Source organism: Tamandua tetradactyla, chromosome 4 (genome assembly GCF_023851605.1).
Source record: "Tamandua tetradactyla isolate mTamTet1 chromosome 4, mTamTet1.pri, whole genome shotgun sequence".
Classification (NCBI taxonomy): Eukaryota; Metazoa; Chordata; class Mammalia; order Pilosa; family Myrmecophagidae; genus Tamandua; species Tamandua tetradactyla.
Window position 1 is genome coordinate 117,692,752 of NC_135330.1, and position 16,993 is coordinate 117,709,744.

At 35.7% G+C, this 16,993-nt stretch overlaps 1 protein-coding gene across 2 annotated transcripts in view; it reads left to right on the top strand.

Annotated features, from left to right (window-relative positions):
• Window positions 1-16,993, top strand: part of VWA8 (von Willebrand factor A domain containing 8) — a 631,595-nt gene that overhangs the window by 476,108 nt on the left and 138,494 nt on the right. For both annotated transcript variants that reach the window (XM_077158362.1, XM_077158361.1), the window contains exon 37: window positions 844-1,048. In XM_077158362.1, the coding sequence (XP_077014477.1) occupies window positions 844-1,048 (205 nt within the window). The remainder of the gene's footprint in view (window positions 1-843; window positions 1,049-16,993) is intronic.

Sequence of the window (16,993 nt, forward strand, 5' to 3'; positions counted from 1 at the left end):
TAGGCCATTAATTTAAAATAGAAAATATCAGATACATTTAGAGGACCAACACTGGTAATTAGAATTTGTGTTCCATGTTACTCCTGTAAGTGAGAGCTACACTCAGATGAAGGAAGAATACAGTTGATCCCCATAGGAAAAATTCACATTCTTAGAAATCATTATATATTTCAGAAATATATAGTAAGTGAAAGATATATATATATATGAAATATATAATGCAAGAAATATATGAATTCATTGTCATAGATTCATAACAACCTTCTAAGTTAGAAAAGGCAAAATATCAAATACAAATGCAGCTGAAACACATAAACAAGACATCCGTTTCAGCATTGACTTTAGCCCCTAAGGAATGAGCCCTACCCTGCAGGTGTGTTTAGTATGAATTTGGATAGAGTGCTTTTTTCTTGATAATGAAAGCTAGTGTCATCTGGGCTCCACAAAGACAGGAAATTGTAAATAACCAAGGAATAACAGTAATGTATTTTTGTTCTTTACAGAGGGATCTGTTGCTATTTTATTTTATAGTAATTAGAATTCTTTATAGCAAGTTTAATGAACCTAAATCAGTTTAAACTAGTTTCATTATCTGGGCTACCAATAATTTACATGCTGTAATTGATCATAAACATATCTTTAAATAGTCTTTCTGTTTTTTTTTCCTCTCTCTATTATCCTACCTCATGTTAACAAATTCTGGTATGTTCTTACATCCTGCTTTGCTATAATAAATAACCTCATAGCATTCCTCTGCCATGAGGTTGTTAGGAATAGGTATAAAAGAATGAATACTATTCATAAATTATGGTTAGTTACCTTCCCTTTGGACTCCTTTTTCAGGTCAGAATCTCTCTCACCATATACCGCATGGCTCTCCACCATCGCAGACACAGATGCTCTGCTTGCTGAGTGGGGCAGAGGTGGCGTCGTCACTGTTGATATGGGAGGTTGCGTCAGGCTTTGGGAAACTGGACTTGAACGTCTACAGCAGTCACTCATGGAATGGAGACACATGATTGGACAAGAAGATGACAGACATATGCAGGTACCACTTAAGCCAACGTTACCACCTGCGAGTGCACATACAGGTAGCAATTTGGTTACAAATGGCACAATAGTGAAATCTTCTGGCTCAACAATTCAAATGTCATTGCTTACACAGCTAAATTAATTTATGGACTTATAATAGAAAGACTAATCTATTCATCTAAATAGTGAAAAAGTAAAAATGTACCCTTTTTTTTCAGTCAGTACTTAAATATACAGGTTACTCACGTCGCAGCGTGTGAATAAATTCAACTTTTATTTTTAACCTTAAGCATAAGCCAGTTTCCAGCATCATTCTCCCTTTTGCTAGTGTCATTGTCAGCCTCTCTGCATGCAAACTAAGCATCAGAAATGCCTAGGGTCTGAAATGCAGTAGATTATTAAGACCAAAACCTCTAGATTGGAGAAGGTAAGCCAAATTAAGCATCTAATAGAAATGAGTTTTCACCAACTACTTATTTCCAGATAACATAGGTTTAGCAGTCATAGAGTGTAGACCCACTGGAAAGAAACGAAAAATTCTCCATAGAGCGAAAGGAAACCGAACAACTCCAGAAATCTCTCAGTCATCACCTAGCTATAGTCACCACCTAATCTGGAAGTATTTTGAAGAATGAGGAAGGCTATGTACACTAAAACATATAATATAAAAGTATTTCTTGGTAATTTACTTATTTTAATCTTTAGGAAATACTTCTCTACTTACTTTTCATTTTTATCCAGCAAAAAAAAAGGAGGGTGGATGAGTAAAGTCCTGCCAGCTGTGTAACTCTGCAGAGCACCAATTAGCAAAATAAGACATTTTCACAAACTGTTCCACTGATATCTTATTAATAATCATTATTTTATGTGATTGCTTGTAATTTTTCTCTAAAGGAGAAATAGATATTTGTGAGTGGATAATACATATTTATCTTATAGGAATAATTTGAAAATTGCAAACCAAAATAGGCTTGTAACCGTAAATTCTTTTGGAAGGGTCTAGATATAGTCATTTAATTAAACTAAAACAAATATATTACTTTAAAACAAACATGTCATTAATTACAATGGATCTATTACAGCCAAAGACAAAATGTGGGTCACTATCCTACCAATGTTTAGAAAATTAACTGTAGTTCTGTTTCTTTTATTATTCTAAACATTCATTTCTTCTCTTTTTGAATTTAGCTATCTTCAATGCAGTCATTGATACCTAATAGTAAATATTATTGCATTTGAATTTTCTATATTTTATTTTAATTCTTATACATTATAAAGATCAAGGGTCATGTTTCTCATGGATGGATATGTGGCCTAAGTTAAATTTATCTTTTACAACATACCTATAAAAGGTCTTTGATTCATGATTTTGATAACTAATCTTAACTGCTGCAAAATTAAACCCATTTGTGTTTTTGCCATTTAGTTATTCTTTACTCAGTGACCTTTCTGAATAGATTGTACATCTTTGTATTTCCAGTTCCTGGCATAATGGTTGGTATACAACAGGCAATTAATATATTTTGCATACTTATATCCATATATACTAAATTACACAGTAAAGTGAGCTATTTGATAACAAATGGAATTCTTGTTTTAAATTATATTATCCATTTGATTTCATGTAACCGAGTATTTATTGAATGAATGAGTTAGAGGTAAATATATATCAAATAATCTCAAGAATAATTAAAATATTCACCTATTTTATACAGTATAATATGTGATCTTTCCCCACACCAACCAATTACCAAGGAATGTATAACTTTGTGTCTCCCTTTAAAGTTCACCAATAACAGAAATAAAACTTATTTAGCAATAAATCACACAGTTCAGATTTGAATGATTGTTTCATTTGGAAAATTAGAATAAATGTTATCTACAGTTCCCTTTCCATCTCTACTATTCCTTGATCCCTTTTAGTGGATTTGAAAATGCATAATTATATACATACTCAAATTGAGGAATAAATTGTGACAATGTATCTTTATGCTTAAACAGATAGATATAATTGTCCAAATAGTCTGCCATTATTTTAACTTTTTGCCATATTCCTTACTGCTGCTTGGTAAATAATAAAACAGCACATTTAATTGCAATTATTTAGACTAGTTCATTTATTATTTATAAGGGTTTGGAATCTAGATAGGAATCATTCCAGGGACAATAGTAATATTAAATAAAACAAATAAAAAATGCCCTTCCTGTTTGGACCTTCAAACTCGTCCTCATTTGTGGACTTTTGATTCAACATACGTCTGGTCCTGATTTGAGGGCTTAGAAAGTGCCTTTCATAGAAATTCTGAGAAAAGAAGTTTTCTGTACCCGACCAACTTGCCAGTGCCGTCAGCCAGCAGCTTTGCCTGTCAGTTGTAGAGTACCTGAGCTCCATCTAGTGGCGGTTCAGACTTACTTTACATCACAGAATTTACCGGGCTTGCTTTCTGCTCGCCTAGGTTTGTGGCGTAGGAGATTTACACACTCCTGTCTTGTGCAGTTCTTGTTGATCATGAGAGGTCCCTTTAAGTCAGCAGTGAAGGCTGGGCAAACAACCAGCCAAGCCATCACCCCCTATTTTCCCCATCTCTCCCCGATTCCTTTACTTAATGACAAAATAACTGTTTATATTTAAGTAAACATCAGTTATGTGCTGTAACACTATTTTTATGTCTTTGCTATGCTTCATCCTTCTGGAGTTATCAGCTTTGAAGCCAATGTTGATTTGAATTTTTGTTTTTGTACCATGAATTTATTGGTCTTTTTTCTTTACAAAGTACAGCTCGCTAAAGGGTATTTATTGGGCTCTACACGTAAGATGTGTTCATTGATGTGTTCCTGTTTTGATAGAAACATTGTTTTTTCCATAGTAAAGAATACAACAAACTCAAACTATTACTATAACTATAGTTCAAAGAGCCCATTATTAAGAATCTATATCTGTTTTTTTTAGACTCCATATTTTTGGAAGCATGGATTAATTATAAGCCAAATTCTTTTGACTGTGTTTCATGGTGTTCTCTACAAAGTACATTTTTCATATTTTGATTTATTTATATCTGAATTCCTTTCAAGGGAGTCGTTAAGGCTACAGCACAGTTTTCTCCCTCAGAAATTAAATTATCTTCTCTAAAGTATTCTTGGTGACTGTATTTGGGTGGAGCAAAAAGGCTAAGAGGTACGCTTTTGTGTGTTTTTTTGTAATTTTAGTAATTGAGTCAGAAAGTAAATCCTCCATCTATTGCTGGTAGAATTTTTTTGAGGCCTTTGAATAGTATTTCCTTAACTTTATACTATAAAAATGAATAGAAACCATATCAAACATTGAAATCTGTTCTATAACTACTTCCTAAATTGTGTCATGAAATTTATTGGTTTTTTGTGTATATGTTATATTTCACAATAAAAGGAAAGAAGTTTCTGAGTCAGAAAAAAAAAGATGAGAATATTCTGAAGCATAGTGTAGAACTGGAACTATTCCTCCTTATAGTTAAGACAGTGCTTGTTTCACTGTAAGCACACCATAAACAGAGGGAAAGAAAGAAATACATGGAAAAACTAACTAATTTCCATTAATCCCCATTAATCTATTCCCTCTTTGGAAGAAAATATTCTAGGAATATGAGTAAATGTAGTTTGATGTACTAAAGAACTAAATTTGGTGTTTTCATTTACCACTAGTCCAACCATTTCGAATTTTTAAGGTCTCAATGGGATAAGTTTAATTTTGGAAATCACCGGATTACTTAATTAATACTCTACTAGTAAATTTAGTTTTTCAGTAGGTAGGCTATGTTTTCTCCAGATCCTCTGTGGGGATTCACAATGCATATGGTCCATTCCTGCAGTTCATTCATTGCATTGATAGCTCCTCTGAAAATGTATCACAGTCTGAATCAATGGGCCATTGCTGTAGAACAGTCTTTTTTAAATCCATGTTTTGTAGAAGGATTGTTATAAGTGCATATGTCTTTGAGAATCTTACTTGGCTCAGAAAGGCAATGCCTTTTTGGAAATTTTATAATTTCTTATCACATCTCTTAGTGAAATGTCTGTAGAGCTGGCTTTCAACAAAATGGTTAACTGTTTGCCTCATGATAATATCTGAGTGATTTGCCCATCATTTATGCCTTTTAGAAATTCATTTTGAATGTTTTAAGGTTTTCAAGAGTACCTAATGAAAATATAAGATCCTAGAGAATATAATTATCACTGGTATGCTGATAAACCAGCTCTCATGGAGATGGGGGAGAATGTTTATAATGTTTGCCAATTTTCATGGTGTAAAGACTCCATCCATGGTTGATTTCAAGCTACCAAAGATTAATAACCATCTCTCAGAATTTGTGAAAATTTAGCATTCAACTCTCGCCAGGTATTACAGTCTGGCTCCAGCATGACACTTAGCTTTTAGCATCTGTCGCCACAAGAAGAATTATGATAGTTGCCTAAGAGCAAGGCCTGTCAGAAATAAGCAATGGCAACATGGGTAGGGAGAGAGGTATAAGAAAAGGGGAAAAGGTACTAAGAACAGGGATAAAATGGTGTTGCTGTCTCTGGGATATGTTGAAGTCTGCAGTTATCCTAATTAAAGGTTTGCAGTCCTTTTCTTGAGCCAGGAATATGCTTTGAGCAAAAATGTAGAGTGCAGTCTGCACTCAAATGGGGCAACACTGAAGTGTTCATGCGTAAGGGCCTCCTTTCTTATAATTACTGAATTTCAGAGGGAAATTACCAGTTGGTTTTCCTCTTCTGTCTTAGTTTCCTTGTTACTAATCACCATGCAGTGGGTTGGCTTAAAGATTGGGAATTTGTTGGCTCTTGGTTCTGAGGTTTCGAGAAGTTCAAAATCAAGACATCATCAAGGCGATGCTCTCTCCCAGAAGACCATGGCTTGCAGAAGTTGGCTGCCAGCAATCGTTGGTCCTTGGCTTTTCTGTCACATGGCATTGCACATGGTAGCCTCTCCTGGCCACTCCCTTTTCTTCTGGGTTCTACTGACATTCAGCTTCTGGCTGCTCCCTCTGACTTTCTCTGCTCTGCGACCTTCCCTCTAAGGCCTTCAGTAATAGAATTAAGACCCATCCTGACTCAGTTGGACCACACTTAACCAAAGTAACCTGTGCCAGTTTGAAACTATTGGATACCCCAGAAAAGCCATACTCTTTAATTCTCATTCAATATTGCTGGGTGGGATCTTTTTTATTGTTTCCATGAAAATATGACCCACCCAATTATGGATGGTAACTTTTGATTAGATGGTTTCCATGGAAATGTGTTCCCACCCATTTAAGATGGATGCTTAATGGAGCCCTTTAGGAGGAAACCATTTCAGAAAAAGTGTTAGAGCCAACAGAGCCCACACAGCCAGAGACCTTTGGAGATACAGAAGAAAAACATCCCCCAGGGAAGCTTTATGAAATAAGGAGAGAAAGCTAGCAGATGTTACCTTGTGCCCTCCCAGCTGAGAGAGAAACCCCAAACTTCATCAGCCCTTTCTTTGGAATTAAGGTATCTTTCTCTGGATGCCTTAATTTGAACATTTTTCTGGCCTTAGATTTGTTAACTTGCAACTTCATAAATTCTCTTTTTAAAGGTCATTCCATTTCTGGTATATTGCATTCCAGCAGCTTACAAACTGAAACAATAACCTCATTACAGGGTCCCATTTTCAAGAGTTCACACCCATAGGAATTGGCCAAGTCTAAAAATGTTTTTCTGGAGTACATGGCTCCAAACCACCACATCTCCCTCCAGTGTATTCCTACTGGATCACAACTTTATCACTAATAGCTAAATGCAACTAAAGTTAAACCAGCAACCAAACTCCATAATTTTTTACAAGCAATTCAACAAGTTTATGGATTTAGGGAGGCTGTAAGTTTTTATTAACCTTTTGTACCTACCCAACAAGAATGATTTATCTATATATTACTCAAATCATGGAGATTATAAAGTTTTAAACTAATGCTAAATATAGAAATACCATTTTGGAAAGCCCTAACCTTAGAAAGTTTTTTTGTGATCATCACTAGGAATATTCTACTCCTTTCTCTCATTACAGACCTTGGAATCATTATTTAAATGATATTATATATCCCCAGTGCATGTTACTTAGCAATACAAGCAGCATGTAAAGATTAGTCTTAGCAAGATCTATTAGAAATATAAGGTAAGCAAATTAATTCTGTAACATATTGGTTATAAATTGGGGTATCAAATGCAATGACTATGTTGACAATCAATGACTCTAAAATACTTACGGTTCTTAAGTATAGTCAACACATCACAGGGAGTAGAAATAAAATCTTCTGGCTCTTTGTTATAGATAAAATTATAATTTTATTCAAAAGCAATATAGCTTATTGTTTAAGAGTGTGGGATTTGGTGTGGTCAAACCTGGGTTCAAATTTCTGTTCTACCTTGTGTGTGATATTTGGCAAATTACTTGTTATCCTTAAGTCTTAGTTTCCAATCATAATGTAAAGAAAATAGCACTATCCTTTACAAAGTTGTTGAAAGAACAGAATGCATTCATATAGATAAATCCTTTAACATAATGCCTGGCAGACAGTAAGTACTCAGTAAACAAATAAAAATTAGAAATTTAAGAATTTAAATAATGAGTTACAGAATTTTTTAGTAATTATATGGAGATGAGACCAAATTAAAATGAAACACTGTTACCCAACAGTGTTATCTAATATGACACAATGTGTTATATAATTCATCTATCTAATATTAAATCATGACACAATGAGTTATGTAATTCATCATCTATCTATCTAAGTTAAAATATGGGCTTTGTTTATAATCCCATTTGGAAAAAATGTTGTCAGCCTCAAAAAAGGAATTGAAAAATGTTCTCTGCCTAAACGTATCAGCTTGAAGAAAAGCAGGAAATTAATTATAGCACAATTGTCAGCAGAAGATTAGAATGTATAGCCTTATTCTAAAGACAAATTAGGATGGGACCAAAAAAACAGCAAAATATACATCATTATTTAGCCTGAGTCCCAAGAAAAGCAAGCTAAATTTGGAGACACCTTTCTTTGCTTTTCAATATGCTCTTCTCTATGCTTCTGCATTCTTTTGTCTTTCCTGATAATATTCTTAAAAATACCTCTATTTTCTATTTCTTTATCAGGTTGCCACCTCTCAACTCTAGTTCCATCCATACATTCATTTATGTATTTAATTAACTTTTTTCAAGTACCTAGGACTGTTGGATAAGGAAATAAGATACAGATACAACCCTCAAGGAACTTGTGGTAAACAGAGCTATAACCAAATAAATTAGTATGCAGTTTTGTGAAGAAACTAACAGATGTATGATTAAAGGTTCAGAGGTTAGTAGAGAAATTCTTAACTCTATCTTTGCAAGGGGTTCGCAGGTGAAATAATCACCTGAACAAGATTTTTACAGAAGGAGGAGAGGATTTCTGACAAATCAAATACATGTAATTGGTTCTGCTTTCTTCCAAAACCGCAGTAAAAGAACAGTGAAGAATAAAAAAGGGGACATTATGGGCCACGGGTGAGTGTAGCCTGGGTATGGAGGTGTAAGCCCACAGCCTTTAGGTGCTGGCAAAAGCCTGCAGGGAGCAGGGAAAGGGAGGTAGTGCTCTGGAGGGGTGTAGAAAAGTCCTTGGCTCCCATCGGTGCACTCCCACAGGCTCCACGTGTCCATGCCTGGCTGCAGCTCTCCGCTTCTCAGTTCCCCAGCCTCTGCAACCAGGGCTACCCTATGTGGTGACAAAGGCCCTCCCAGGTATGAAAGAATTGAAATCCCAATCCATATTGTACCTCATACAACCATTGGGAAAGTGGACCTTGAATCAGCAGTAGAGCTGCCCAAGATCCTGTGCCAGGAGAAACAGGATGCATATAGGAGGATCCACAGCCTTACACTTCTGGACTCAATAACCAAGATCCATAATGGCTCAGTGTTTACCAAAAATCTGTGCAGTCAGATGTCAGTAGTCAGCAGGCCTCTCCTCCAGTGGTTGGAGAACAAACAGACTGGAGCAAAACCAACATCATTTGCAAGAGTTGCAACAAAAAAAGGAAGAACTTATGCAAGAACTTTCTTCCCTAGAATAAAGCAGGAGACAAAATGGGGAAAGATGAAAATATCAAGATGGCAGATTAATTAACCTAAATCAATTCTGAAGAAGAATGAAGTTGGAGGACTCACATCACCCAATTTTAAGACTTGCTATAAAGCTACAGTAATCAAGATTGTAAGGTGTTGGCAGAGGGATAGAAACAGAGATCAACCGAACAGAATAGAGAAGCCAGAAATAGACCCAAACCAATACATCCATCTGATTTTGACCAAAAAAAAGATGCAAAATCAAGTCAATGGAAGAAAGATAGCTTTTTCAACAAATGTTGAAACAAATGTGAAAACACATTTGTTGAAAAGGCTATCTTTTGTGCTGGAAAAAATGGACATCCATAGGCAAAAAAAAAAAAAAGAACCTCAACCTAAACCTCACACCTTTTATAAAAAATAACTCAATGTGGATCATGGACTTAAGACATAAAACTATACAATTTTTAGAAAAAATCATGGATGAAAATCTTTGGGATATAGGGCTAGGCAGTGAGTTCTTGGACTTCACCCTTAAAGCACAATCCATAAGAGAAAAAAAGTTGATATATTAGACCATCAAAATTTAAAACTTTGGCTCTGAAAAAACTTAAGAGGAGTAAAAGACAAGTTACAGGTTGAGAGAAATCATTTGCAAACCATATAGTGCACTGATCTAGTAGAATGCTCAAAACTCAACAGTAAAAAAACAATCCAATTAGAAAAAGGGCAAAAGACATGAAAAGAAATTTCACAGAAGAGGACATATGGATGCAAGTAGCACTTGAAAAGATATTGAATGTAAGTTGTCGTCAGGGAAATGCAAATTAAAGCCACAATGAGATATCACTATACACTTATCAGAATGGCTGAATTAAAAATAGTGATAATGCCAAATGCTGTTTGTATATGGACAGATTGCATCTTTCATACATTACCAATGAGACTGTACAATAGTAAAGCCACTCTGGAAGATAGTTGGGAAATTTCTTATAATGTTAAACATACACTTAACATACAATCTAGCAATTGCACTCCAGACATTTATCCCAGAGAAGTGAAAACCTATGTCTGCACAAAATCCTGTACATGAATATTCATAGGAGCTTTATTTATAGTAGCTAAAAACTAAAAACAACTCAAATGTCCTTCAACAGGTGAAGGGTTAAACAATGTTATGAATGGTTAAACAAACAGTGTTACATCCATAACACAGAATATTACTCTACAATGACAAAGAACAGGGTATTGACACGTGCAACAACTGGGGTGGAGATCCAGGGTATTATACTGAGTGAAAAATGACAATCTTAAAAGGTTACATTCTGTATGATTGTATTTACGTTACAGTCTTGAAATGACGAAATTAACAGATGGAGAACAGATTAGCAGTTGCCAGAAACAGAGACATGAAGAGTGGTATGTGCAACTATAAAGGGATAACACAGAGTGTTCCTTTGTGGTGATGGAACAATTCTGAATCTTGATTGGGGTGGCGATTACTTGAATCTATACCTTTGTAAAAATTACATAGAACTACGTAACACATATAAATAATGCATGTAAAATCCGGTGAAATGGAATAAAGTCTATAGTCTAGTTTAAAAAGGGGGCGGGGGGGGGGAAAAGGTGCAAACCCACAATGATGAAGTGAACTGGAGGGGTGAAAACAGCAGGATGTCAGCAACATTTTGGAAACTGGAAAACAGATAGGTGTGTGGCAATATGAGATAGCAATTGAGGAAAGCTGTAGCCCTTGCCTCCAAAGAAGGAAGCCAACAAGACATTCACTCTGTGGAACCCCTGTAAAACATCAAGACTTGTTGAAGACATCTATATCTCTGAAGGTTGGAGTGTGGGGTGGCACTTAAAATGTGTGGAGGCCATTTAGACATCTAGGTTTTCTCCTCCACCTTACGCAGCTGAGCAGCTGGCTGTCTTTTACCCTTACAAAGGACAGTAGTTGTAATAGAGACTTGCACAAGTTAGGCGTAAGACCATATTGCAAGTAGGTAGAGAAAATGAAAGTCTACTTTCTTTACTTGGATCCCAGGAATCTGGCATCCATATTTATAACCTTTGGGAATTAGACTGGAGAAACTGACAAGCTCAGGAGAAAAGCCCTTTTGATGCTGGCATTTGGAATTTCTTTCTTGGTAACCTTACAGTAAGGCCCACAGGTTAGCAATCCCTGTCTTTATGCAGAAAAAACTTTCAATCTACTTTTTTAGTGCCTGTGCTGGTTTGCAATTGTTATATACCCCAGAAAAGCTATGTTTACTTTCCTAATTCAATCTTGTGGGGGCAGACCTATTGTTTAGTGTAGAAACTTTGATTGAATTCTTTCCAAGGACATGTGACATACCCAGTTGTGGGTGTGACCTTCTGATTAGATTGCTCCCATGGAGATGTACACACCCAATTGTGGGTGTGAACTTTTGATTAGATGGAGATGTGACTCTGCCCGCTCCAGGTGGACCTTGATTAGTTTACTGGAGTCCTTTAAAAGGGGAAACATTTTGGAGAAACCTCAGATGTAGATGCAGACACACATTTGGAATCGTAGAAGCCCCAAGAGACACGGTTTCTTCAGAGCCAATGGAAACGCAGGCATTTGAAGATGCTTGGAGTGCTGACAGAGCAGATGCCTAGACATAGACATTTAGAGATGTGGAGTCCAGCAGATGATGCTATATGCCTTTGCCTGAGATGCTAAGCAAGCCAGAACCCAGAGTTGTGTACCATAGGAGCAAAGTGAAAGGCCACAGATGCTTAGAGAGGAAACCATTGGCATCAGAAGCTGGAAGCAACAGAACTGGGAACAAGGACCAGGAGACACCAACCACATGCCTTCCCGTGTGACAGATATCGGTCTTCCTTGAGTCAAGGTATCTTTTTCTTTGGATGCCTTAGTTTGGACATTTTAATGACCTCAGAACTATAAACTTGTAACTTGATAAATTCCCCTTTTAAAAGCCTTTCCATTTCCATTTCAGCAGCTTTAATGAATCAAACCAGTGCCTCATTCTTTTTTTTTTTCCTATGGTGCCTCATTCTTAAATATAATAGGTAGCTTCTTATATGAAATATAGAAATCAAACAAACCGGGGAAAAAAGAATCTTAGGAAAAATAGAGATCATGCAAAGAGCAGGAAAATACTTCACAGAGTGGCAACTGGTATACTCAGAGAGGAAGAGAAAATATTGTAATCAAAACAAAAATACGATGCTATGTTAGCAAATGAAACTTCAAAGAGCGTGAAACACCTCTTGGGAATTAAAAAATGATAGTAACAATTAAAAATTAAATATACGGGGTTGAATATTAAGGAAACTGTCCCAAAAGACAAAGAAATGGAAAATAGAAGAGAAATGAAAGCTTTATTGGACTGATAAAGAGAATCTGAGAAGGTAAGAAATTAATCCAAAAGCAAATGTCACTAATCTAAAGAACAGGTGTTCAGTATAACAACTGAAACACACACACCAAAACCTATCCACTTGAAATTTTAGAACTCCAGGAATAAAGAGACAGTACGAAAAGGTTCCAAGTTAGGAGGAGTGAGGAATAGGTTATATAAAATGACAGATGTACTAAGGAAGAAGACCAGAATTTGAAGTACCATTGGACAAGCTCTGAGTTGCCCAATTTTCTTCTAGAGAATTGTAATCATAATGGCACTGGGCTTCTAAGTAGCGATATTAGAATGTAGGTGAAAATGATTTTCAACCTAGAATTTTATACCCAGCCAAGCTAGTAAGTGTGGGGGTCGACTAAAAACACTGTCAAGCATGAAAATCTCAGAAACTTTACATTCAATTTGTTCTTTCTCAGGAAACTACTGTATGATGTTTTCTCACCAAAAGGAGGGAATAAGCAAAAAAGAGGTAGACCTAGGTGATTTTAGCCCAAGTAAGTGGCAAAGGGAATTTCTAATATGATGGTAAAAGGATATTCTTGTATGACAGCTGTGCAAGCAGACCTGAAAGCAACCAGGCCTAAGCAGAGTGGGAAGACAGAGGGTTCCAGGAAGAATGGATCTCTAATAAACAAATAATAAACAAACAAATATGTAAATTGTGTGACATACTGTAAAGATGAGTGCACAGTTCTGGTGGAACATTTATGTAACAATTAGTGATAAATACATAAAGTAGAGCTAAGAATTGGTGAAAGATACCTATATAATACGTTCATTAGCTGGGAAAATGAAAAATTATACAAATATAATAATAGTATATATAACTGTATAGTAATGTGTATTATTATAATTAGAAATATAGGTATAATAATATACAGTAGCATATATATATTATGTACATTATATATATATTACCATACAAATACAGTAATAATAAAATTAATATTCATTTAATGAAAGTTTGTGACAGAACTCTTTTAGGAGGATGAGGGGAGAGGAAATGAGTAGTGTGTTTGAGGTGAAAGAGATGAAATAATTCTCATCTTTCATGATAGGAAGTTGATGGATAATGTCTGAAATTAAAAAATCAAGAGAATGTAGGAATACTATTTATAAATGTGGAGGTAAATAGAAGAAGACATGGCAGAGTTGATGTAGTTAACTGTAGGGAGTGAGAATTGGGGATGGAGTAGGTGGGGCATAAAGTTGTTACTTTCATTACATGTCAACTATTTGACTTATTAAAGCATATACATTTATTATTTTGATAAAAATAAAAATTAGTTTAAAATGATAACAAATAGGAATTCACCAGTTGCACAATAAAAGGGCAGGAATAAAGGTAAGCCTAAAACAATTCCTCAGGAATATGGAGACTAAATTTAATTCATCTCTAGCTCCTCAACATTTAAACCAGTACATATTTTTAATAGAACTGAATAAAGTGGTTTATTTTCCTTATTTCACTTCAAAAGGACTACAGGGATTCCAGTTCTGAATAAGATAGAGCACACACCAACTCTGCCTCCTCTAATGAATGCAGCTATAAAACCCAAACTGGAATACATGGAACAGCTACTTGAGGGCTTTCAAAAATAAATGATGGTGGGCCATGGTGGCTCAGCAGGCAGAGTTCTCGTCTGCCATGCCAGAGACCGGGATTCAATTCCCGGTGCCTGCCCATGCAAAAGAAAAAGAAAAAAAACAAGAAAAGAAAAGATAACAGATGGATTGAGAAAAAAGACCAGAATTTGAAGCATCGTTGAATGAATTTCCCAATTTTCTTCTAGAATCTCCTGTACTCATGACAGCCTAAAAATAGAATTGGCACTCTTATCAAAGTAGGAATAGAAGGGACTTCCTCAGCCTGATGGAGGGCATTTTCAAAACACTACAGCTTGAATCACGCTTAATGGTAAAAGACTGAAGCTTTCTCCCTAAGGTTGGGAGTAAGGCAAAATGACCATGCATACCCCTTCTACCCAACATCAAACTGGATGTGCTAGCCAGTGCAATGAGTAGAGAAAAAGAAATAAAAGGCAGATAGATTTGAAAGGAAGAATTAAAACTTTCTCTACTTGCAGACATTATAATTCCCTACCAAAAAATTCCCCAAACTCTTTCTCAAAAAAAAACATAAAACCTCCTAGAACTAATGAGTTTAACAAGGTCATAAATCCATCATATTCCTATATAATAGCAATGAATAATAGAAAATGAAAAATTTTAAATGTATATAGTATTTACAAATGATTATCCTCAAAAATGAAATACTTAGGTACATGTCTAACAAAACATGTTCAGGAGGCAGGCCATGGTGGGCTCAGCAGATGCTGGAGACCCCGGTTCAATTCCCAGTGCCTACCCATACAAAAAAAAAAAAATGAAATAAAATTAAAATTTTTAAAAATGTATGTACAAGATCTTTATGCTGAACACTATAAAGCACTCGTGAAAGAAATCAAAGACCTAAATAAATGGAGAAATGTACTGTGTTCACAGATTGGAAGATTCAGCATAGTAAATATGTCACTTCTTTCCAAATTAAACTAAAGGCTTAACACACTCCCCATCAAAATCTCAGTAGGATTTTTCTTATATATATATACACATATGTAGAGAAGCTGATTTTAAAATTTATATGGAAAGGGAAAGGAACTAAAATAGCTGAAACAATTATTTAAAAGAAGAATGAAGTTAGAAGAATCATACCACCCAATTTTAAGATTTATTATAAAGCTACAGTAATCAAGGCAATGTCATGTTGGCAAAAGGATAGACACATAAATCAATGGATCAGAATATAATGTCCAGAAATAAACCCACAAAGATATGACCAATTGATTTTCACCAAAGTTACAAAAACAGTTCAAGGGAGTTCAGTGAATAGTGCTGGAACAATTGGACATCCATAAGCAACAAAAAAAAGTTAGGGGTGGGGTGGGGGGAGAAAATAAAAGAGAAAGAAAAACAGTTAAATAAAGAAAATTACTCAATGCTATCAGCCCAGGAATAATAGTAGTAAACAACAGTAAATGTCATCTGCCATGCTATCGTTCATTGTTGATGCTATTATATGGGAGAATGTGCACATAATACCAAATACTTAAAAAATCCTAAAGTAAGGAAAGGTAATTTAATTAGAGTTTAAGAAAGAAAAAGTCTCACCCTTTGGAATCATTTTAAGGGTAAGAAAATATTCCAGGTATGGAATCTACAGATGGGTCACGGAGACCTAGAGAGGTTAAGTAGCTTGCCCAAGGTCACCTATCTAGTAAAGGGCAGAGTCAGGGTTCTACAACTTATGTTCTTTATCTACCATGCTCTATAACCCAGACAGCATTATCCACTTTTACCATTTAGAGAAGTTCCCAGAGTGTTCAGAACAACTACCCCTGCCAAAAGCTTAAAATGCCGTTGGAGTTTACAAGGAACTTTTCATTTATTTTGTATATTCTCATCGAATCATGTTGATACTTATGGAATTCAGTGTTTTTGAAGAGAGAAGTAATATTATGCATTTCTGCGGCAGTGTTGCTGGAATTGAATTTCTAGATTCTTGGCTATGCCATGAGAAATAATTCAAAGGGCATAGCACAGATCAAGCAAGCAGGTAGAAAGTTTATTAAGTATATATGCAAGGAGAGTGTATGGGCACTCTCGCAAGAGGACAGAGACAAGAGATGCCCAGCGTTGGGGCAATCTGCTTTTATTGCTTAGCTTTACTTGCTCCCTGTCCCCCTCTCTTTTGGCGATCCTGGATTGTAGATGCCTCACTCAGGCAGGGCTGGTTGGCCCCAGGTGTTGTTTAATGCTGTTCTTCTCAGAGATGTCTTTCTCCTTGTAGCCTCACTGCTTCTTGGAATTTGCCCTTTGCTCATCAGCCAGCTACTACCCTAAACCTAACCTGGCCTCAGCAGCAGGAGTAAGGATCCTTTTGGATGTCCTTTAATGTTAATAATAGAAAACAGAATTCTCTAACAATGACTCTTATGCCATTTTTTAAATCCTTAACATTCTGTCCTTTGATATCTGTATACGTAAAGTAAGTTAAAATGTGGCAGAATTTCCATGCCATTCATGTGAGCAAGGTCAACAGGATCTTTACTTTGTTTCCAGAAGAACTATACTGGGTTTAAAGGGGCAAACAACTAGTACAGATGCAGGGGGGTAACTGGCTGAGTAGAAAAGTGAGCTAATTAGCTATCCTGTCATCACCACTGAACAGTTTTACAGTTGTGTAGCTCTGATCTCGTCACTCTTTCCTTCCCCAGCTCAGATGGTTAACTCTGAAAAATCCTTAATGCATCCCTGTTTAAGAAAAGTAAACCATCCCTATTTAAGAGTCTTCTCCTCAGGATATAGTTTAATCATTGTAGAATGTCTAGAGGGAAACTGATGCCTCTCAGATTTAAGAATGGAGATTATCAATTCTAGTCACCAGTGA